This window comes from Cervus canadensis, chromosome 6 (assembly GCF_019320065.1).
Source record: "Cervus canadensis isolate Bull #8, Minnesota chromosome 6, ASM1932006v1, whole genome shotgun sequence".
NCBI classification, from domain to species: Eukaryota; Metazoa; Chordata; class Mammalia; order Artiodactyla; family Cervidae; genus Cervus; species Cervus canadensis.
In genome coordinates this window covers 20,362,161-20,385,096 of record NC_057391.1, presented here as the reverse complement: position 1 = coordinate 20,385,096, position 22,936 = coordinate 20,362,161, and the positions used below count along the sequence as shown (strand labels likewise).

Genomic DNA, 22,936 nt, shown 5'->3' with positions numbered 1-22,936 from the left:
TCTTACTTGTGACTTTACTAATACTGCTGGCTATGTACTTTATATTTCACCTGTTTTACAAAACTGCTGTTTCTTACACTGCCAAATGTGTGACTGAGGACTCTGATAGAATAATATATAGTTCCCTATGAGATCAATGATGATAACAGTGTAACTCTAGATAGAAGCAACAAGAGGGAATGTTTTCCTGGACCAAGAGGCCAGTAAGACAGGTGGTTCAGAGAATTTTGGATACTGTTTTATGGCTTAGTCCAGTAACAGCACATTGAGTGGCCTGTCAACAAAATCTTTGCCAAACCTGAGAATGGACATTCTCAGCACCATGGGATAAAATGGTCATGAAATGCCCCCCTCAAAATCATGGTCAAGTTTATGAGCAAAAAGGGGCTCTGTCAACTGAAGATTGACACTTGCAATCTACAGCTACAGAGATTAAATCATGGCCGCTGCAACTGCTGACTTTCAAAGGCCCTGAAAGGAGTTCAGGGTGAAAATCAGGAATGAGGTACCCGGTGCTCTGAGAAAAACTGGCAGAACAGGCCTTCAGATAGTTAGATCTTTTCAGGAGAAGATTTTAAGAGTCCCAATTCTTGCATCTTCTCATACCTAGAGAAACACTGATGTCATTAATGGTGACATCTGCTTTGGCTATTAAGGAAAATTTTACAATTAAAAGTCAAAATAGAGTACTCAGCTATGGTTCAGAGACCCTGGGAAATAACCAGGTGTTACTATGGGTGTAATTTCAGATTAGACGTTGTATTGCTAAACACTTGAGTTTTCTGAGTCGTGTCAGGCTTAGATGCCACCATTCTCCAAACAATGTCTGCTGGAAGCTAGTAACTTCTACCTTACTTTTTATAAAACTAGGCAACTGGCCACCTGGCTAAAAGTCTCCCTGAAGTGCCAGGTCCAGACTGGGTTTCAGGCCTGTTCTTCTAAAAAGAAAGAGATTTATTTTGTCTATTAAAATTCTAGTTATCCCTCCTCCAGCTACTACTAATTGGGTCTGTTACACCACAATGGCATACCAAGGGATTGAGATTTTAATCATACAAGGCTCAGATCTAGGACTTGGAACTCAGGAATACTTCCAATTCAGTGTTTCTTCTCCAAGCTGAGGCAGTCCTATGCCCCATTTTGACAGGAAGTTATCACAGTCATAGTTGCCCTGTTCCCTAAATTAAAACTGAGCAGGACTCTGTGGGGTGGCGACTCTGGAGTACAGATCTGCTGTGTGTCCTCCATTTCTTATCTGTAGGATATAGGCTTCATTCAGCCTCCTTGACCTTCCCTGAGTTCCAAAGGGTGGATTCAAACAATTGCTAATCAGGGAAGGGAGGGAATACAGAAACAGGAGAAACAATCAAATGGTGGTACAGCCTTGAGACAGGGTCCTAGTTCCTACTCAAAGAAATATGCGTAACAATGTCTTTTGAGTTCTACAGAACTGGAGCCCACACCCAGGTGGAGGATGGTAACTTCAGACTAAACACAAGATTCCTGGAGCACAGCTCTGTTGCTTCACCACCAGCCAATCAAAAAAAAAAATGTCAAAAACCCTGCAGCCCTCACCCCAAATGTTGCCTCCTGTTTCTGGGGACCAGTGATGACCATCCTGTTAGGTCTCCTGTTTGGCCCCTGTCTATTTCATCTCTGAGAGGCGCCAACAGTTTCAAACTAAATTGCTGTTATTACAAGAGTGAAAGCTGGTTTCAGATGTGGAACACTCCAACTTAGATCAGGTAGAGAGAGACTTCTGCTCTGCTAGGCAGGCCTATGCCTATGCACAGCAGGAAGAAGTTACAGAAGAAAGAGATCTCTGCCCCAATTCCCAAGAAGTATCTAGAGTATGAAGTCTCTCAGGGGGGAGTTGTTAGGGCAAGCACACTGATTGAAACCACCCACCCTGGCCAGGCACCATAGTAACCATTTGCATGAGCTGTTTTATGACAGGAGATCCTGGTAAGGAATATGGGACTAATAAGCCACCACCAACCGGAAGAGTTTGGGAAAGGTCAAAAGGAGACACCGCGTGTCCGTCCACTTTCCAGAATCCCTCTTGCTAGCATCCATCTTGGCTGAGCGATGCATGCACCACCAGGAAAGACTCTGAATTAGAATGATTGGCCAAAGACCACCCGGAAACTAATCCCATCACCATAAAACCCCAAGACTGCAAGCCAGTTCTCCTGGGTTCCCTTACCTACTGCTCTCCACCCAGGTGCCCTTTCCCAATAAAATCTCTTGCTTTGTCAGCATGTGTCTCCTTGGACAATTCATTTCCAAGTGTTAGACAAGAGCCCAGTTTCGGGCCCTGGAAGGGGTCCCCCTTCCTGTAACAGAATCAACTTAGAACTTTAACTAATATGTCCCCCGGACGGTGGTATCCTGTAAGATTATCGAGGATGAAAGGAGTGTTTCAATTTATGCCCTTTGCTGGCATTCTAGCCTGCTTGGCAAATGCGTACTAATGCACATGACTGCTCACAGCACCTTAATCATAAACAGCATAAAAAACCTGATCACACAAAAGGCCCTAATAGGCACAGAGCCCTTCGGGGGTGAGGAAGCCCTATTAGAGAACATAAAAATATTATTCTAAAAGTGGTTATAGTTAAAGATTATTTAGAAAAATAAAAGTTTAGAATTATTAATTTTAACCAGGAATGCTAAACAGGGGCTGCCTCACCAGAGCTGCAGAGTCTTTGTGTGGTAAACCTTTTAGATAAATTTAACTGATAACTTCTGCAAAAGGACTGACCTTTGTGTTAACAGGATTGTATTTCTACTATGTTGCAACCTGATGTGCCAGGAGACTGCAACTTCTCTGTTTTCTGTTAAGCTCAAGGTAAAATAGAACAATAAAGAATAGATAATAAAGAAAATAAATATAAAGAAAACAGCTTTGCATTCACCTAGGTCATAAAATGTCAACAGGCCCCAAGGCCAGAAGATAATGTACAAGACTCTCAGAAACTAAGAAGTATGCAGAAAACACCCTGGTTTCGTGAAGGACAAGCTGGACAAGCTGATGTAATGTTAAACTATCTTCCCCTTAGAAATGTACTAACTTAGGGTATAAAAGCTACAGTAAAAAATAAAGCACTGCCAGACTCTGCTGCACACCCCAGTCTGCGCTCGTTCGCGCTCTTTCTCTCTCTCTGTCTCTCTCTCTGTCTCTGTCTCTCTCTCGCTGACGCCGTTCATCCTGAGGGTACCCCTGGATCCTGCTGAGGCTGGACCCTGGCAGTATATGACTTCAAGGTTCATTTGCCCTGGACCTGCATGCAAAAATCCAGAAATAAGGTGCTTTAAAACAGCTTACAGTGCCACTCTGTGGCCAGGATCTCAGAGACCTACAGGATTTTATGGTAAGCAAGGAGCCTTTCATAAAATTCTCATGGGGCACAGGAAGCAGTTCCTCAGACCCAATTAGCAGCAGGTTTTCAGTACATACTTTGAAACTGCCATTACAGAAAAGACACACTGTACTTCCATGGGATGGAGGAGGGAAAGGCAGGTATTATCTCTGATTGATGGATAGAAAAGGGAAGGTGTCACCCCATTTCCTCATCGATGGTGTAGCTGGGAAATCCTGAACACCTTCAGAATTCGCTGGGTTTTCACTTTAAGGTCCTAGAAGAAAAACCCCTTTCCAAAGGATAATGTACCCATTCCAAAAGGGAAAAACAAAAACTTTTTTCAAAGGCAATAGAGTGAACTTTTAGCTTTCAAACCAAAAATGTAATGGCCACAAGATGGCAGCAGAGACAACAATATTAGAATAGACAGTAGCGAGGGTATATCCTAAGGCAAAAGCTATATATAATGAGTACATTACTATTGTTAAAAGTCTCAAAAAAAATATGAGATAATAAATCAATCATGTCATTGCCCGCCACCCTCCAAAATCAAAGGCAAAAGGTAGTCTGAAGTTCTAAGAAGAATTTACATTACTAGACATATACATAAAAAGGAAAATCATATTGCTAGTATTAGTGTTAATGCAATTAAAGCAATCATGGAACAAAGTTAGGCCAACTGTCTACTCAGGACATTTTCTGACGTTGAAAAGGTAAGCAATCTTATTTCCACAATGCTGTGTCATTTCCCATGAGACTTCAAAGCCAAGAATTTTGGTTCAATGGCATCTTAATTTGTAATACATAACAAATGAATGACAAATTTCAATTACTAATTTAATTTGATATGAGAGTATTTTCTAAAGCTAGATTTGTAAGGAATAAAAAATTCACATTAATTACATAAATAGTAAAATCAACCCAAGGGTCTCAGAGGGATAAGCTTCTGACTTGATAGGGACTTCATATTTTGCTGTACTGTATACTGGGAGAATTAACTAGGATAGACTGTGGTTAATAAAATGGTAGCTAATAACCAGAGAAAACACAAAACTAAAAAACAGCACCCTTCTGTTTTTTTTTTTAGATCTTCAACATCCTTTATTAAACTGTGTTCCCAGGCTCACAGGCAGCTGGCAAATATGAATTAAAATACCTGAATCGATTCCTGCTTCCTCCTTAAAGGAAGTGACTGTTTTGGTCAGATGATCGCAGAAAATGGGTTTCCTTTTACTCTCACCACTGCTTTTCAGATTACATTAAGAGTTCCGGTGGCAGCTCTCAACATAGTATAACTGAAGTCTAGCCTTAGTCCAGATAGAGCTCTGCCTTTGTGTTTTATAATGCAGTGAAGATTTAGCCAAAGAACCCCAGGGAACCAAGAACTATCCTACAATCTGGGAGAGTTATATCCCAGTTGAGAGGTATCACTTACACAGTGTGATGAATCCTTTCTGATTCTGGTAGGTGAGAGGTCGGAGCCTCTGAGGTTTGGGGCTGTGTGGCAGCCGGTGGCTCTGCCTCTTCAGCTTCACACTTCTTTGGGCTCCCCTGTGAGAACAAACACAGCAAAACAAACATAGCCAACGTACTTAAGTCTGCTTGATTCCTTATCTTTAACATAGAGCTGATAAAAGGCAGAGCACGACATATATAGTACCAGCTCCAGACATGGCCCTATTATTTATTTAATTTTAAAAAGTGGAATGGAATACTGCTTACAGAATTTCTATGCTAGCAATCATTTTATTAGAATTCTTCTTTGAGAGAACTGAGAAGAGGCTTACTTTTGGGCAGAAAGAACGGATCCCAAGAGCGCTGAAGATGAGAACCCTGCTGCTCAGCCTCATAGAGAACTTCCATTAACCAGGAATTGGGAAATAAAAGTAGAATCTAACAGGTATCCCCTTCTACATTTCTACTGAGCTTTATCCAGACTGCATTTTCAGTTTTATAGCTAAGACAGAAGGGAAAATCATGCCTAATCCTCTGTTTTCCTCTAGGGAGGGGGCATAATACCCTACCCGATCAGGCTGTAACCTCTGGGTCACATGCTTTTCAGTTGGCTCAGGCTGGCTCACACGCCTCACTTGGACAGAGGATGGGGTGGAAGTCCTCTCCTTTGGCTCAAGGACCTGTAGTTGTGGCAATGGTGGAGCTGCAACCTCCTGACCAGAAGAGGGATCTTTGGTTTCAGTGTAGCTGGTGCTGCTATCCCTAGAGACTCCAGGGCTCAGAGACTAAAGAAATGAAACACATTAGCCAAATTATTTTATTTGGTATGTATTCAGTAGATCACTGGGTTTTCCAACTTAATACTTCAGATCTTTTTATCCCTAGGTTTGACTTAGTGATTTCCCTATTTCCTAGATTATCCAAAAATTTATTAACTCCCAGTTAGGTGCTGGGTACTGGGATATACACATAAAAAGGTATGACCATACCCTCAAGAAGTTCATAACCTAGTAGAGAAAATGGGTAGACAGATTGACCTGTCTTTACAATCAACAGGAATCAAACTGAAAAAGAACCAGTGAGTTGAAAACGAGACTGCAGAATGAAAAGTAATCACTGAACTGAGGACTAAAGGAATCTTTTTCTATTCCTGCTGGAAATCATAAGCTCTGTAGGGGCTGAAAGCAGTGTAGTACAGACAGAACATCTCCCACACTTACTTTTCTGCTGTTGCTTGATGCTGACCGGGAACGAGAACGGGAGCGTGACCTGGACTCCGATGTTGATCTGGAGCCCACCTTGGATCTATCATGAGGGTTGGCATGTGCATGTGCCCCAGACGCACCTCTCTGCTTGGGTCTGGGAGGTGAGTGAGACTGAGAGCCTGAACTGTCAGGAGAGCGAGATCTTGATCTAGAACTGGAGGATGAAGAGGAGGAGGATCGGCTAGAGGAGGAGTCAGCTGACTGTTTCAATCTGTGGCTTGGAAGAAGGGCATGAGAAGCCCTCCTGCCTTCTTTCTGTTCCAAAGCTTCCTCAGTGATCCCTTTGGCCAGCGTGAATTCCTCAATTTTTAGAGGGAGTGGTTGAGTGGATTTTTCTGATTCAGTTTCAAGACCTTTCTGGGCTGAGGATTCAGCTTGTGTGCTTTTCTGAACTAGAGGCAGGACACTCTCCTCTGGCACTTTCTCTACTGGAGATTCAACTTTGGTGTCTGCAGGACCTGACAAAGGAGACAAACTTCCCACCAACTGCACAGTGTGCTGAGACAGTAATAGCTCCCTGGCCTCAGCATCTGTATTAGGAGGAGATAACTGAATGAGGACAGGAGGGGCTGGGCCTTCCATGGGTTCTATTTCTTCTTCACTCTGGAGCTGTGTATTAGGTGGTGGAGAAGATGCTTCCTTGGTAAGTAAAGGTGGGGGAGTCTCCTCCTCACTGGCAGTTTGTTCTGGTTGTAGCACAACCGGGGGCTTCGCCACATCTTCAGTCAATTGAGGAGGGGAAGGAGACTTGGATTTTTCCTCCAAGACTTTTGAATATTTTATTTCTCTTTCTCCTTCTTCAGGAGGAGAAGCTGTTTTCATCTCTTTCTCTTGCTGATGTCTGGCTAGATGACTTCTTCGGGCCTCTTCCTGAGACCTTGTAACTCTCCCTCCTCTCTCTAACCCCTCCTGTTCCTGGGATCTTATAGTTTGGGGTCTCTCATCTGTCACCTCCTCTACTTTTACTCTGGGTATCTCTTCTCCCTCTTCCTTAAATTGTTTCAGGATTGGTGCATCTCTAGATTTTTGTCCCTCATCATCATCTTCCTCCTCCTCCTCTTCCTCCTCTTCCTCCTCCTCTTCTTCTTCCTCCTCTGCTTTCAAATTTCGATCTGCTCTGACCCTCAGATTTCTAGAAGGTGTTTCTTGATCCTCTTCCTCCTCTGCAGCCTGGCTACACTCAGAAAGTTTAGCTGCTCTTGCCTGAAAGAAAAGATATTCAACAGTTCAAGGTATATTTGCTCACTATCAACAGAGGAGAAAAAGTATCTCACAAGATACACGTATGATGGAGAAACTCAATGATATATGCTTTCAGCAACACAGAAAACAAATGTGACAACGGACATGTTGGACTAAATGGACTTCACGGGAATCAAAACAAATACAATAATGAAACTGCTAGTACTTCATTTGTTACTTTCAAGCTTTAAAATAAACACGAAGTAAACATCTAGAAAGTGTTGGGAGGCAGGCCTGACCTATTTTCAGTAAATGTTATTATTTTGATTTTTTGGATATACTTAATTTGTCCCCATTATTTATTTTTCCAAGGTCATAATTAACTATACATATACTTTTGTATTCTGTTCACTTAACACCATATCATACAGTTTTAAGGTTTTAATTAAATAATGAATTGTCTGTTTTCTAATAATGTGCTGCCTTACAAATACAGATCAACCTGCTAACTTTCATAACTTTTATTTTTTATATATTCATTTAGAAATCTGAAGGCTAAAGCAGATATAAATTAGGAAACACAAAATGAGGAAAATGTTAAGCAAAGATGACTATACACAAAGCTAGAAAGAAATCAACTCTGAAAATAAGTTGAGGAAAGAGGAGGAGGAGATATCCAAAGCGTTTCGTAAAGAAGTGAAGGATACTTTCAGAGACAACAGAGTTACCTGTCTGACTCTGGATGATCGTCTTTCTCCCTTCCTTGGTTTCTCATCATCAGATTCACCTTTCTCTTCAGAAATAGAGGCGCTTTTTCCTATCAAATGAAATAAAACCAAGTCAGACTTAAAAACACAAACATTCATACAATACTGCTTTCTAAAATTCAATCAATCAAAGCATATGAGCTGGTCAACACACATCTGTATTAATTTCCCCAATCTCTATGTGGAAGAAAAGACCATATGAAGCCCTAAAAGGTCAGGACATGTTGATAATTCCTGCTACGCACATCTGGAATGTTTCACTATCTCAAAGCCAATTCACATATTACAAATAATTCAAACAAATGTAAAATAACTACCAGGGGGTTCAAATTGTCTATCACAAAGTACATTTATTTCTGTTAAATGTTTTGTCACTGAATCAAAGTTAAAGACTTCACTGTGTTCAGTGTGACTTTTTTGGACTGCCTATTGCCACTAGTTTTGACCAAAATCTCATGATTAATACACTGGTTTGTAAAACAATAATCTCATGATTACTTAAAAGAAATGATTTTCAGGGCCCCAAGGTTCCTATAAACTTCTTCAAGCCAACTGGACAGGGCTCTGGAAACAGGCCTTCTCTCAATTGTGTTTTATACATGGAACTCAAGGTAAGATTATTTTAAAGAAAAACAAGTTCAACTATTAAAACAAAGCTTGCAAATCAGCAATGTAGGCCATTCCAATTAATAACTCCACGTAAAACTGGAAAAAATGTTCACTTACGTTCCATGTAAATCACTTGAATAATTTGGGTCTCAGTGTCTTGACAGAAAATGGAAGGGAGGGGCTGGAAGATCTCTACGTTTCCTACCAGTATTAAAATATTACATGGAGTAGAAATGCAAATATTGATGAGAACCAGTTTAGAAAACAGCCTAAAGATAATTACATTCCAGATAGGTAGAATACAGTACAAAAGGTTTAAATGATGCACAAACACCTGTTCTACACCAGTATTTAAACTAGTGGAAATAATAGCAGACGGTGTGAGAGAAGTTTTCTCTCTTATCTCTATATTTCAGCAATCTAAAGTGAACTAGTCTTGGCTCCTGTAACTAAAACAAACTTATAAAATGAACTAGAAGACTGCATATACTTTATAAAACTTTATTCCATGATCACCTGATTAACAGGATCTCTGAATATATACCATTTCACATATAAGTTAGAGAATAAAGACTTTTTTGCACACATAGGGGAAAGAAGCTGATTTATTGTAGTTTAACAAGAAATTTTAAAAAAGGCAGATAAACAGGTAGAGCACAGAAGAGTTTTAGGGCAGTGAAAATACCCTGGTATGACACTCTAATGATGGATACATGTCATTATATATTTGTCCAAACCCACAGAAACACATCAAAAGTGAACCCTAAAGCAAGTTATAGACTTCAGTGATTAGGATGTGTCAGTGAACATTCACACATTGTAAGAAATGTACCACTCTGGTGTGCAATGTTGATAATAAGAGAGGCTATGCATATGTGGGAAGAGTAGAGGGCACACGAGAAATTTCTATACCTAGCAATTTTGCTGTGAACCTAAAACTGCTCCAAAAAAAAAAAAACTTAAAAAAAAAAAAAAAAACAACAAAAACACTATCCAGATGCTCAAGAATTAAAAAAAAAAAAAAATTGGAGGGAAGGTAAAAATTTAAATATTACACATTTCTTAAACTTATCTACAGACAAAAGAAAATTCTACACCAAAATATCAGTTACTGCTATTTTAGTTTGTGGGACTTATGGTGATTTAAAAACCTGTTTAATGGACTTCTACGAGAAAAGAATCTAAAAAAGAGTGGATATATGTATAACCAATTCATTCTACTGTACACCTGAAATGTAACACAGCATTGTTAATCAACTATACTCCAATTAAAAAAAGAAAAACCCTAGGGAACTCCCTGGTGGTCCAGTGGTTAGGACTCAGCATTTTCACTGCTGGGGCCCAGGTTTGATCCCTGGTCAGAGAACTAATATCCCACAAGCCATGCAGCACAGCCAAACAAATAAATAAAATAAAAGCACCTGTTTTCTTCTAGTTTTTCAAAAATTTTTCTAAAGAATACATGCTACTTTTTGTAATAAAACAATCATTTTAAAAATGATAAAATCCTATACTCTGGAGGAAAAATCTACAGAAGAGATTCTCCAATACACCTCAAATACTATAAACAGAAAAAATTCACAGGTCTAGTCATCCCAAGTACTTGCTTTTATCACTTCAAATTCTATATAAGAAACATTCGGACAAGGAAATGGCAACCCACTCCAGTATTCTTGCCTGGAAAAGTCCATGGACAGAGGAGCCTGGCGGGCTGCAGTCCATGGGGTTACATGACTGAGCATGTGTGCACGAGGGTGGAGGGAGATGGGTTGATAGCAATAAACTGGTAGAACTAAAAAAAAAAAAAAAAGGAAAAAAAACATTCTCTGCTGTTTTATTTCAACCTAAAAAGTGAGTGTTATAAGCACATATATGCTCTGAATAAATAAATGTGATTTTTAAGAAGGGGGAAGAAAGGTATGCAATTAGCCATAAATGTGCTAAACAGGTCAAATAAAACAGTTTCTTAGAGTTATGATTTTAAAATTAAGTATGTACAAGCAAATAGTCTTTATCTCCATCAATTATAAGCTACATACTACTCTATTAAAAACTGAGAAAAGTTATTCAGGAAGTTCTGGACATCACTGTTTTGCAAACAACAACAACAACAACAAAAATGACAGCTGGAGGGGACCCTCAGACATGAAAACAAGAACCTAGTAAGCAATACAAACTATAAGAAAGAAATGAGGAATTTTTCTGAGCTCCTTGTAAGGAACTGATGTGAGGCAGACAAGATTCTGGGAAAGGTGCCATCTATTATGTGCACATGGCCACAGGAGTGTCTTCAGCCTGATGTTACTAACATTTGAAGGAACTGAGCACCCTTAGCAAAGGGTGGAACCAATACTGCTAACAGGTTAATAAATGCATTTCAGGAGTTAAAAGGTAAGTCAGGGTGAACGTAAGATTTCTAAGATTCCAAATCCAGAAGTCTTCAGGAGAGCAAAAATAGTGTAGAATGTATTAAAGTGAAGAAAGTTTAAGGGCCAGATAGGAGGGAAGTTTCTTCATCCTGGAAAACAAATCCCTCGGCAGGATCTGCAGGACCCAAGTTAGGTAGCTACAGAGATCACAGCAAAGCCTGTGGCCAAACGGTATCCTTGGGTATGAATAAGAAGCAGAAATTAAGAGAAGGATGCCAAACCTAAACCTGACTCATGTTTACTGTATTAGTAACTTATCTAACATTTCTGTGGAATCTCAGCATCCAGATTTAACACAAGAAATAGGAATAAGGGCTAAATGCTTTGTAAGCCAAAGGCTGGTTAAAACCCCCTGAGGTCGTTCGTACCTTTATTAATCAATCCATATTCTGACTGCCCATATTTTTATGTTTTAGTATTTTTCCTAATCTTCCAGGTGTGGTCTCTTTTAAAAAAAATAACTGAAGATAATAAGGACTTCCATAAAACCAGTTATGACCTAGAAGGGAATCCAGGCAACCTCTGATTATAGAGGGCAGAAAAATCTGAAGAAACTGGTGGAGAGGTAAGAAGTCAAAAAGGAGAGCCAGGGAGGATTTTATAAACCAATCCTTCCTTCCAATTTGGGACTGTGTCTACAGGATGTTAATGGGAGGCTGCTGGAGTATAAGACAAGGATCTTGATTAACTGTAACAGCAAAAAGCTATGCTTTCACTTAGTCATTCATAAACTGAGTTCATCAACAGAACTACCAGGAGACTTTTAAAAAATGTAAGGTCTCAGGACTTACACTCCTTGAGATTCTTGGGGCAGGGACCAGGAATTCATATTCTTAAAAAACAGGATCCCCCCCCAAAAAAATCCTCAGGTGCCACTGTTGATTAACAACATATGTTACTAGGAACCTTAATCAAAATGTTATGAAACAAGGAACCCCAAATATCCAAAGCTAACAAATAAACTGGAATCCTAATAGTTTACTAGCCTATGAGCAGACTGACACTGTATACCTGAAACAAACCTAACTTCTGGGTAAATTCCAGGCATTACTACTGACCCAACCAAGCACTGCTAGAACTCCAAAACTACCACTCCACTTAGGACTCTGACCACATTTTATGCCACATCTATAGTGAAGTTCATATTCTAGCCAAGATCAGAGGTAGAAAAGTTTATGGACAGAGTACACTGAAGAGGACACAGAGCAATTGTTAGTTGGGCCCTACAATTTTAACCTACTCCAGTATTCTTGCCTGGAAAATCCCATGGACAGAGGAGCTTGGCGGGCGACAGTCCATGGGATCACAAGAGTCAAACAGGACTTAGCAACTAAATCACCAAACCACTCTGTAATTTACTACATTCATTTCTAATTTTTCACCTCTTTTCTTTCACCTGCCCCCTCTTTCCCCTCATCAATTATAGCCACGGGCATAGTCCTTCTGATGACTCAAAGCACTGAATAGACTGGCCACCTTCTTCACTCTAAATCTTTATTTGCTTTTTAAACCTACATCTATTTTAGGACATTCCTCATTTTCACTTCAGATTACATTTAGGCCAAAGAGAGGTTCTCTCTTTTTCAAAAGAGTTTATCAGATCATATTCCCATCAAGAAGTTTCAATGGTTCCTCCATTACCTTTAAAATTAAGTATCACCTTTATTCCTATCCCTGTGCCTCTGTTCCTTCCTAAAAATACCCTCGTCTTCTCTGTGCCAACTCAAATCCTACCTATTTCTAAGGCTCAGCTCAAATACCATACCTCCTTAATAAAGCTCTCTATAATCTTTCTAGTCCTCAGTGAATTTTTCGTCTTTCGAATTCTGACAGTACACGTGTCTGTACTCGTATGTTATTTAACACATACTATCTTCTATTGTTAGCTTTATGTGTGATTGTCTTCTCTCTCCCTAACAGACTGTACAAGGTGCTGACTCCCCACCACATACTCCAGCATGGAGACATGTATAGAGCAGAACTCAATACATAATTTTTTGGCTTATTTTTATTTGAGAAGGAACACTGACAACTAACATGCATTCTAAAAATATTTAAAAAATGGAATGATTACCTTCCCCAAGACCACTAACATTAATAATTATTCAAAATACTTGTTAGTTTACATACTGGCTTACTTTATCTACCTACTATCCACATGTCTTATATACATGTTCTCCTAAAGGGATACTTAGGTAGTTTCTAGAAGACAAAGGCTGTATTTACAGATTTTTGTTTGAGATACTATGCAAAAGTGGGTGCTTAATGCTTTCTAAAATATGAAAAAATTAATCCTGCCTGAATCAATTCCACACATTAGGTTTGAATTCCTTGTAATATGCTCACATAATACTCTGCATTGCCTCTCAGCACATAGCATGACTCTAGTTAATTATGTAATAATTTGTTTAATGTCCATCTCCTCACTAGACTGTATGCTTCGTTATAGCAGAGACTTGTCTTTTTACTATATTTCTGGTGCCTAGCACATGCCTAGCATATAATAGACGCTCAGTAAAAACTTGCTGAATGAATTAATAAACTGCAGATGTCCATTTGGGAGTATGACTGGAAGTGTGACACAGAATATATATAACTGGTGAAGAGATGAAAACGAGTTGTGACTGCTGCTAAATTTAGAGGTACAGTAGAGGAAGTTAGAGAGGTATACAGGTGAGAAGAAAAACCAGACCGCCTTATAAAATACTCTGAGAGGTTAACACAACATTGAGGTGAAAGCAGAATTCAAAAAGGACATAATTTCCATGAAAAACAGATGTCAAATAACACTGTCACAGAACTGCCCTGGGACTTTAATGGAAGCTTAGCATGAAAGGAGGTGTAACTACCTCCCCCCACCAACTACGCAAGATTGTCAAAACAGCGCAGTGGGGAGGGAGATACGTACTGGGTGAATGTCTGCTGAGCTCCAGCTCTGGTCTCTCCAGGCTGCTCTGAAAGTCAGGAGGCAGCAGGGAAGCCACTCCCTCGGGATGGATCATCTCGTCCTCCGACTCAGCTGAAGCTTCTGCAAAGTACAGATTGGGTCGGGGCAGGGAGGGAGTGAAGGGCTCAGCATGTGGGAATATGTAGAGAAGTGAAGGACGTCAGGCAAAGTCATGGATACAAAGTATATACTAAAAAGAGCACTGTACATAGAGAAAAACTCCCTGGTTTTTCTAGTCTAATACGTCAAAGGATAGCTTAATTTACGTATAACTCTTCCTGCTGGCAGGAATCCTCTTCTAACAAGATAAAAGTCAAATTAAGTGTCTTCTTCCCTGACAATAAGTAAAGAGTAACTCACTTGGATCCATAAACTACCGAAGCAAGTAACTGGCAGTTTCAGCCTGACTTATATTCCTGAAACTGCCTAGTGAAATAGGCCCATCTACTCGGTGACAGGAGTAAGAAGGAAGGACTCCATGTGAGAAGCAACAGTCTGGACTTACCTTCAAGTTCTGCAGCTTCTCTAGCTTCACGTTCCAAACGCTGCCTAAGCAGCTCCTGCTGCTTTTCCAGATACTGCTTTATGAAACTGTTCTGGCTCATTTCCTCGCCAATCTGTGTAGAAGAAATGGAAAAAGATAGTCTAGAAAAACAAACCAGGAAAAGGCTAGGTAGAAAATTCCACGGAGCAAAGGATTATATCTGGACCCAAGAAAGATAATACTGGAGGGCCCTTTTCTAAGCTACTCCTAAGCTGAGGACCAAAATACATAGCCCTATGATTCACAAAAGATGGCAAAAAGAGGAACTGCACACATAATCTTTTATTTTAAATATTCAGTTCCCAACCAACCAGTGATGCACAAATAATTTAAAAAGAAACTCCTATAAAACTATGTCTTTTAAACTAAATTTTTAGATAATCTAAACTATATATCTAATTTTTCTTTTTAATAATATAAAAAACTGAAGGAAAAAAACACTAGTTCATACTAATTTATCTTTAGCTGACACAAAAGATCAATCTCTACCTATTCAGGAAACATTTAAACATCTCCAAAATTCAATACCAGACTTAAAAGCCTGAAAGCAAGAGACTAAGAAAAGGGATGTCCATTCAGCATTTAGACAGAGTTCTAATTCCATCTTCTTTGAGTGAGAAGAAACCTTTGGTGACAATATTTAAAATCCAGGACTCTCATGTCACTCTTTAGCCCTGCAGCTTTTTCTTCACAAGTCCTCCTCTCAAGAACCTTCTTGCTTAGCAAGTCCTATTAGAACTCCAGAAAACGAAAAAAACCTGAATACTTTTTATGTCATTACTCATCTTTCCTAAGGATGGTAAAAGTTTATTTTCACCTAAAATAGAGATAAGTCTCTTGGTAGTCATTGGACACTGATCAAGTGTGTGGGCTCAAAGTATTAGAGAATATAAGTATTTGTTGCAAAAATCCTATGTTAATAAAAGCAAAACTTCAAAGACAAAAATGTAATGGGCAAAAGAAATAGAATGGTAAACTGATTAACATGCAGTTTCTTATGTTTGCTAAAATACTTAACTAAACCTCTGTAAACTAGTTAGATTATGATACTTCCAGCTTAATGAGCTAGTAACAAGGGAGTAGGAAAGCTCTCTTGCTTTTCCACAGTATCTTGGGATTTCATCTAGTACCGGAGCTGCACACCATTGCACTAACAAAGACCTGGATTTTTCCTTTAAGTGCATGACACACTATAATGAGGAAACGGTAAAGCTGAAAAGAATCTTAAGAGACTACGTAGTCTAACACTTTAAAAAACAAAAACTGGGAATGGTTTCTTTCAAAGAAATCTTATGCAGAAACTCAATGCTAATCTAGCTTAGGAGGGGAATGTGAACTCCTGCTCACTTGGGAAGAAATTTCCTATAGGAAGCCTCCAAAAGCATCTCCACAAAATCTCGGCAGTTATAAAACTATGGATCTAGTTCAACCTTTTCTCATCTTACATACAGGGAAACTGAGGAAATCAAGGTCTCCAAAGGTTAAGTTTCTTGCCCTAAGTAACAGAGCAATTAACAATGCTTAGGAGTGACTGCATAGTTAATATTAACACTGATAATGGTGGATGATCTCCAAAGGACTGATTTCTTGGAAAATTTATGTCAACACATGAATTCTTCTTGGATCAGGAGGTATTTTCCTATACTGCCATGGTGATTGTCTACTTCATATCTACAAGGACATCAACTACTTCTCTCAAATCAATGTCAAATAAATGACTTCAAACCCTTGCACTCCACTTAATCAACTGGAACCACATCTTTCTGCACACACCATTTCAAGAATCAGAAATTAACTTATAGCTCTTCTGATTCTTGAATTCTTTATTAGAATTCAATTGTCCCAGTACAAAAACATTTTCAACCCAAGGAACTTAGGAAAATACTGGTGAAAAACCAAGCATCAAACATACAACATCACGTCCTTCCATGTCTCTGTGCATTCAGAGTCCAACCCTGGCAATGAACCTTCTTTCTTACCTGGGAATTTGGCTGGAATGCAGCATGCGGGGTTGAGTGTTTTTGTAAATTTTCTAGCATTAGAGCCTGGTATAAAGAAGGGCAAAAGTCAGAAACCAGGAAAAACAAAAGCAAAAAATACCCCTCCCCCAATCTCTTCATCAAATGCAATGACTAACCATACACACTTAAAACTGTACTTTTCCAAGGACCTAAATGCCCTTTACTAATACTGTTCTCATTCATCTTCAGAAGACCCTTAAAGGTAGCCACGGTTACTGCTACCAAATGTACAGATGTAAAATGCAGGCATATTGAGGAAATCTGGCTATGCAATAAAATCTGACAGTGACAGAACCAGTACTACAACCGCTATTGTCTTCTGCACTTATGACTAGTGTTCCTTCTAAATCTGGCCCTTCACTTCAAATACTCAAACCAGGTTCAAATACACGAAGCCAACATGATTTTGGCCTGAGTGAATTATTTGATCAGTTGCCCAGGATTAGATCTACTCAAATGAACTTGTATTGTTTCCAAAAGAGTGGCAACTAGATTTACCAAATTTATAAAAATTTCAAAGAGGAGGCTACAGAACAAAATGACACAGACTCTGTAAATCATGTTCTGATCCAATCCACACACACACACGAAACTGTCAGCTTCAGTGTAAGCAACGATCTGCCAACTTAACCCTTGAGCCAACCCAGCCCCAAACCGTACTACTGGTCACGTATCCTAATTAATCCAAATTAAAACCAAGAGATCCTCACCGTCCCTCCGTTTAAACCAAATAAACACACCAATTCATCCGTCTGCCTCTTGGCAATCCCACCCTAATCTACTCAAGCAGATTCAAACCCCCCAATACATACCAGCCCACCTCACCTCTCTTATCAATATTCACCAAACTCTTATCCACCCAAATTGCTTCTGGATGATGCCCTATAAAATATACACCTCTGCCTAACCAAGTCCCTTCAAATCAAGATTTCTCTTCATCTCACCTCCTAACCTAATCAAGCAGACATTTTTGCCCTACGCCAATTCTATTCATTCGGATACCGATAACAACCCCATCAACCCCTCCGGCCAACTATACCCCTAACTCCGACCCAGCCCAACTCGCCCCCCTTAGGCCAGCAACGCCGGTGGTTGTAGTGGGATTTAACTCCTTCTGCAGCGCATGCGCCGAAACCACAGACACAAACAAGGAGGGGGTGGGGGAAGAAGGAAGGAGCTTAAGACACTCCAGGAGAGTAGCGCGCACCCTCCCATTTTGGGCTCGCGCCGCTACCGTTAAGGCGGGAACCGGCGCTATTTCTACTTCAGCGCGAGCCTCGCCAACCACCGTGCGCGCGGATCCGGAGGCTCGCGCTGGCGGCCTGAGCTCGCTCGCGCCGAGCCCGAACACTGCGCCTGCGCCGCGGCAGAGACTCGGCTCTACCGGGTCCGCTTCCCTCCGACACCCCGGCAACGCCGTCTCCTCACCCCTTTGAGCCGCTTGACCAGGGCACTCTTCTGCCCGCTCTTGGCTAGGCCTCGCTGCTCCAGTGCGGCCTTCAGGTCGGTCACCCGCAGCGCCTGAAGAGGCTTCCCGTCCAGAGTCACCTCCTCCAGCTCCGCCATCTTGCGTGAGGTACTCGGGTCCGTCCCGACGGCTTCGGGCATCTTCGGTAATTTCCGCCAACGCCCTTCGAACGTACCCAGTTGGCCCCGCCCACTGCCATAGTCAACCCCTCGATTACCACTCAGAACTCCCCGGGTTCCTCCGGAAGTGCTCGGGTGTTTCCGTCTGCACATCGGCACCAATTGGTTCTTTCCATCCTCCCAGCCGCTCCCCCCTCCCGCATCCTGATTTCAGAGCTCGGTTCTCTTCGTCTTACCGAGGTTTTGAATCGAATCCGTTCGGAAGCTGTCGACTCTGGCCTAACCATAATCGGAATTATTCGGCTATCTCCGGACCTAAGGCTGAGGCGCTGAGGAGCTTGGGTGTTTGGGGCGGGTCCGGGACCGGAAGTGCGTGGGCTGCCGGGTTGGCCCAACTTAGGGTTTTCAGGAAACATGGAAGCGGCGGCGATAGTTGGAGTCTAAACCCTGTTGTGACGGTCTCCGGGTGCCCTGTGAGAGAAAAGGGGAGGTAAGCGGGGTAGAAGTACCTCCCTCCTTGGGCCGGGTCAGACTCAGTGTTTCAGTGCTACCCTTAGTGTGGCAAGCCTCCAACTCTCCTGCGGATACAGCTACCGCCTTCCGAATCTCCGCCACTCCCATCTAGGGCTACGTTGCTCTTTGAGACCTTAGAGTGCCAGGTTCCGTGGCCTCCAAAGTGGAAGGTGGCAGCATCGTGTCTCTAGACCGAGCCTATGAACTAATTCTTGATCGTTAAACTTGAACTTGCCATGGAAGCTATGTCGCAAGACTCGGGAAAAGTTCTCCCTTTCTCTGAATAAGAGAATAAAATTCCTTTAGGAGGAATTGCTTTTTGTAGGGCCACTGAAAAAGTAACCTCCTTGATCTCTTTTGGTAGTGAACTGGTCTTAATTTCTTCTGAGTTCCTTTGTCAGTAGAAACGCTCCAGCTTAGAGCAGCAGAAACACAAACAGTAAAATGTGTCGTAAACAAGTAGTTTGTTTTCATTGAGACTCAAACTGTGGGATTTGAGAAAGGCTGGTTGACCTCCCAGTTGCATTAGTGATGCTAAGGCCGGTCATCAATAGGTATTCCATTAAACACGAAGGAAAGTGTTCGTACATGAATTGTCACAGCAGTATAACACTTCTTAGATCCCTAAGCCAGCAGACCAACTAGACCGTTTTCTCAGTCCTGAAAAATACAATTGGCTGCTGCTTCTGTTTTTCTTACTCTGTTACCTCATTTTGGACAAGGCACCCTCACTAACTCTGCTCTTCAGTTTTTCCTGACGCTTTACAGGAAATATAAGAAAATAATACATTTACAAAGTTCTTATTTCAGAGGCTACATGCACATTGCAGAGAAGGCTCTTTCACTGTATAAGATTTTTTCTTTTTTTTTTTTTATTGTACTGTTGATAGCTCAGGAATGATTAGCATCTGGGTCTTGACCAGCTGCTTGGTAAATTAAAAAATGTGTACCTTTTTTTCATTTTAGGGAAGATGTATTAGACCAGTATTAATCATTGGTTTTTTTCCTTTATTCAACCTGGAACATAGAATTAGGTGGGAAAGAATGAACAAGGGATACTTTGGTTATTTTTAGATTGTTTGTAGGAATGATGGAGGGAGGCAGTGGTTGGGGAGGGTAATGGGTTTAAAAAAGAGGAAAGTTATAAACTTAACACATATATATGGAATTTAGAAAGATGGTAACAATAACCCTATAAACAGAAAACAGAAAAAGAGACACAGATGTACAGAACAGACTTTTGGACTCTCTGGGAGAAGGCGAGGGTGGGATGTTTCGAGAGAACAGCATCAAAACATGTATATTATCTAGGGTGAAACAGATCACCAGCCCAGGTTGGATGCATGAGACAAGTGCTCGGGCCTGGTGCACTGGGAAGACCCAGAGGGATCGGGTAGAGAGGGAGGTGGGGGGGAGGATCGGGATGGGGAATACATGTAAATCCATGGAAACAAAAAAACGAAAGTTGGCAGATATGAAATGAAGTTATTCTTGGGTGCTTTCTGTAAGATAGTTGGATAATAAATAAAGGACCCTGTTGTTTTTCTGTGAACCAAATTGGTGAAAAGTAATAGATGCTGGTTGAGTGCTGTAAGATTCCATGTTGTTGGGAAGCTTTATTTTCATTTTTCTATCCAGAGAGTACATAACAGTGCTTTTATGTTTCAGGATGCCACTGGAATCATCTTCCACTTCAATGCCGCTATCCTTCCCTTCTCCCTTACCCCCAGTACCAGACAATATTTCTAACTCTTCTCCTCCCCCAATGTCTTACATCACTTCCCAGGAGATGAAGTGTATTCTTCACTGGTTTGCCAGCTGGTCAGGTCCTCAGCGTGAACGTTTCCTTCGGGACCTGGTAGCTAAGGCAGTACCGGGAAAATTACAGCCATTGCTGGAAAGCCTGGAGCAGCTTAGTGTGTCTGGGGCAAACCGACCACCTTGTATCTTTGAGTGCCAGCTACGTCTTTGGGATCAGTGGTTTCGAGGTTGGGCTGAGCAGGAACGCAATGAATTTGTCAGGCAGCTGGAGGTCAGTGAGCCAGACTTTGTGGCAAAGTTTTACCAAGCAGTGGCTGCTACAGCTGGTAAAGAATGATATTAAAAATCAAAGGAAAAAAAAAGACAATAGCCAGAGCTAATGGAGCCATGGCCACAACTTTACCATGAGGACATCAAATGTATCACTCAAAGATCTGGAGATGGTGTCCCGATCAGCTGCCTGAAACTACCTGACAAGCACAGGCCTGGTGATTTCAACAGCCTGTCAACTGGACTCCTGCTGTAAGTGTCTTCCATCTGAGCAAATCCAGATCAGCAGCCTGCTTCCTAGCTTACTTCAAGAATGTAAAGACTTCCTTTGCAACTGTAACTGAAAGGAATTTATACGTTATAACTCAAATCTATCACCAGCCCGGCCTGTAGTGTATCAAGTAGAGCATTTGTACAAGGTCATGACCTAGCTGGACTTGAATGGCCGGTTTCACCGTCATTACCAAATTCTGGCATAATTTTGTAACATCCCCACTACTAGCTTCCCTAGTGATGATTTAGTAAAATTATGGAAAAATCAGGAGACAGAGATATTTGTTCCTCTACCCTGATGTTTGTTGAATCCAAGTAGCAGTGACTTTTTTTCTAAAGTGTGGCATCTTTTGAACTGATAGCAGATGTTCCTATAAGTTTGCTTTACAACAATACGAAAACAAGTAACATTCTTTATAGGCTAAAGATTTATATTTTTATATCAAAATAAAGAACAAATTTTCAGAACCATAAGTCTCTACTTTTTTTTTTTTTTTTCATTGCAAGGCTAGTGTAATGTTGATATACAGAGAAAGAGGCATTCTGAGAAAAGTAGAACTTAAGTATAGACATTAGATCAACTTTCCATCCAGTGTCTCTTAAGAAATCATCTCTGCCGTAACCTTTGTCATGCTCCAGGTAACATCACACCTTCTGATCCCTCCTCTGGGCCCCCTGTTGTGCACTGGAGCTCTGGTGAATGATAAAAGGGCAGGAGGAGCCAGGACATGGAAGCAACCTAGATGCCCATCAGCAGATGAATGGATAAAGAAGCTGTGGTACATAGACACCATGGAATATTAGTCAGCCGTTAAAAAGAATTCATTTGAACCAGTTCTAATGAGATGGAGGAAACTGGAGCCCATTATACAGAGTGAAGTAAGCCAGAAAGATAAAGAACATTACAGCATACTAACACATATATATGGAATTTAGAAAGATGGTAACGACAACCCTATATGCAAAACAGAAAAAGAGACACAGAAGTACAGAACAGACTTTTGAACTCTGTGGGAGAAGGGAGGTGGTTGTTGTTGAAAGACGCATGTATATATCTATGGTGAAACAGTCACCAGCCCAGGCTGATGCATGACAAGTGCTCGAGGCCTGGTGCACTGGGAAGACCCAGAGGATTCGGGAAGAGGAGGGGGGGGATCGGGAGGGAATACGTGAAAATTCATGCATGTATAGACAAACCCACTGAAAAAATAAATAAATTAATTAAAAAAAAAAAAAAAAAGGCAGGAGGTCGCACCTGAAGAGTAGTTGCTTTCTGATAGGCCATGGTTCCCAGTGCATCCACAGGAAAAACAACATTGGACAGAATCCCACGGAGAGACCTTGATGGGTCATGAAAGAATTATGGTCCAAAGTAACCAAAAACCTAGGAATGTAGAGGTAATAATGTGGCCTGGAATAATGCCTAGGTGGTGAAGGGTCTTACCTTTGTTTTATCTTTATTTCTATTTTTTTGAAGTTACTCCTATTTATGTTTCTTTTCTTTTGCTCCCTTGACACTCTTTCAGACCTTCCCTCACTCAGAACTCCCTCAGACCCTCTCTCACTCAGCTATTTTCTTTTTTCCTACCTTTATTTTAATATCTAGATTTCCTTCTAAATGGTGAGCTGAACAGGAAATCAATAAGAGGGTATACACAACCTGAAATGAATGAGACCAAGATCCAAGACTGCCAGGAACTTGAATTGTTGGAAGGTGAACTTGGCAGCAAGGGAAATGACTTAGGGGAAGAGCTAGACAGTGGTGTTTAGGCAAGGTGCATTGGGCATGCTTAAGGTGGTGAAGATGACCTGGTGCTCCAGTTGTTAGGACTCTGTTTCCACTGCAGGGAACCCACGTTTGATCCCTGGTCAGGGAACTAAGATCCCCAAAGCGAGCCAGCACAGGCAAAACAAAAAAATTCGATTAAGAAGAAAAGAAGGGGACTAG

At 41.0% G+C, this 22,936-nt stretch overlaps 2 protein-coding genes and 1 non-coding gene across 7 annotated transcripts in view; 2 read left to right on the top strand and 1 right to left on the bottom strand.

The window, feature by feature from the left end:
• ACIN1 (apoptotic chromatin condensation inducer 1) overlaps positions 1-18,324 on the bottom strand; it is a 37,979-nt gene extending 19,655 nt beyond the window's left edge. For 4 of the 5 annotated variants that reach the window (XM_043471172.1, XM_043471174.1, XM_043471173.1 and 1 more), the window contains exons 1-8: positions 18,013-18,324; positions 16,543-16,608; positions 14,525-14,636; positions 13,981-14,100; positions 7,996-8,084; positions 6,041-7,288; positions 5,390-5,605; positions 4,801-4,916 (exon numbers count right to left, since the gene is read on the bottom strand). In XM_043471172.1, the coding sequence (XP_043327107.1) occupies positions 4,801-4,916; positions 5,390-5,605; positions 6,041-7,288; positions 7,996-8,084; positions 13,981-14,100; positions 14,525-14,636; positions 16,543-16,608; positions 18,013-18,324 (2,279 nt within the window). The remainder of the gene's footprint in view (positions 1-4,800; positions 4,917-5,389; positions 5,606-6,040; positions 7,289-7,995; positions 8,085-13,980; positions 14,101-14,524; positions 14,637-16,542; positions 16,609-18,012) is intronic. The other variant, XM_043471176.1, reaches the window with a different exon arrangement.
• TRNAE-UUC lies at positions 9,938-10,009 on the top strand. The gene has a single exon. It is a non-coding gene; the product is annotated as a tRNA-Glu (tRNA).
• Positions 18,325-18,457: 133 nt separating the features above from the next.
• On the top strand, positions 18,458-21,573 carry C6H14orf119 (chromosome 6 C14orf119 homolog). Its single transcript, XM_043471180.1, has 2 exons — positions 18,458-18,661; positions 20,353-21,573. Exon 2 carries the CDS (start codon positions 20,354-20,356, stop codon positions 20,780-20,782), a length of 429 nt encoding a protein of 142 aa, XP_043327115.1. The 5' UTR covers positions 18,458-18,661; position 20,353; the 3' UTR covers positions 20,783-21,573.
• Positions 21,574-22,936: the final 1,363 nt, after the last annotated feature.

Excerpts from the sequence above, each read along its gene's own strand:
- C6H14orf119 (XM_043471180.1), top strand. The coding sequence starts at position 20,354 with ATGCCACTGGAATCATCTTCCACTTCAATGCCGCTATCCTTCCCTTCT.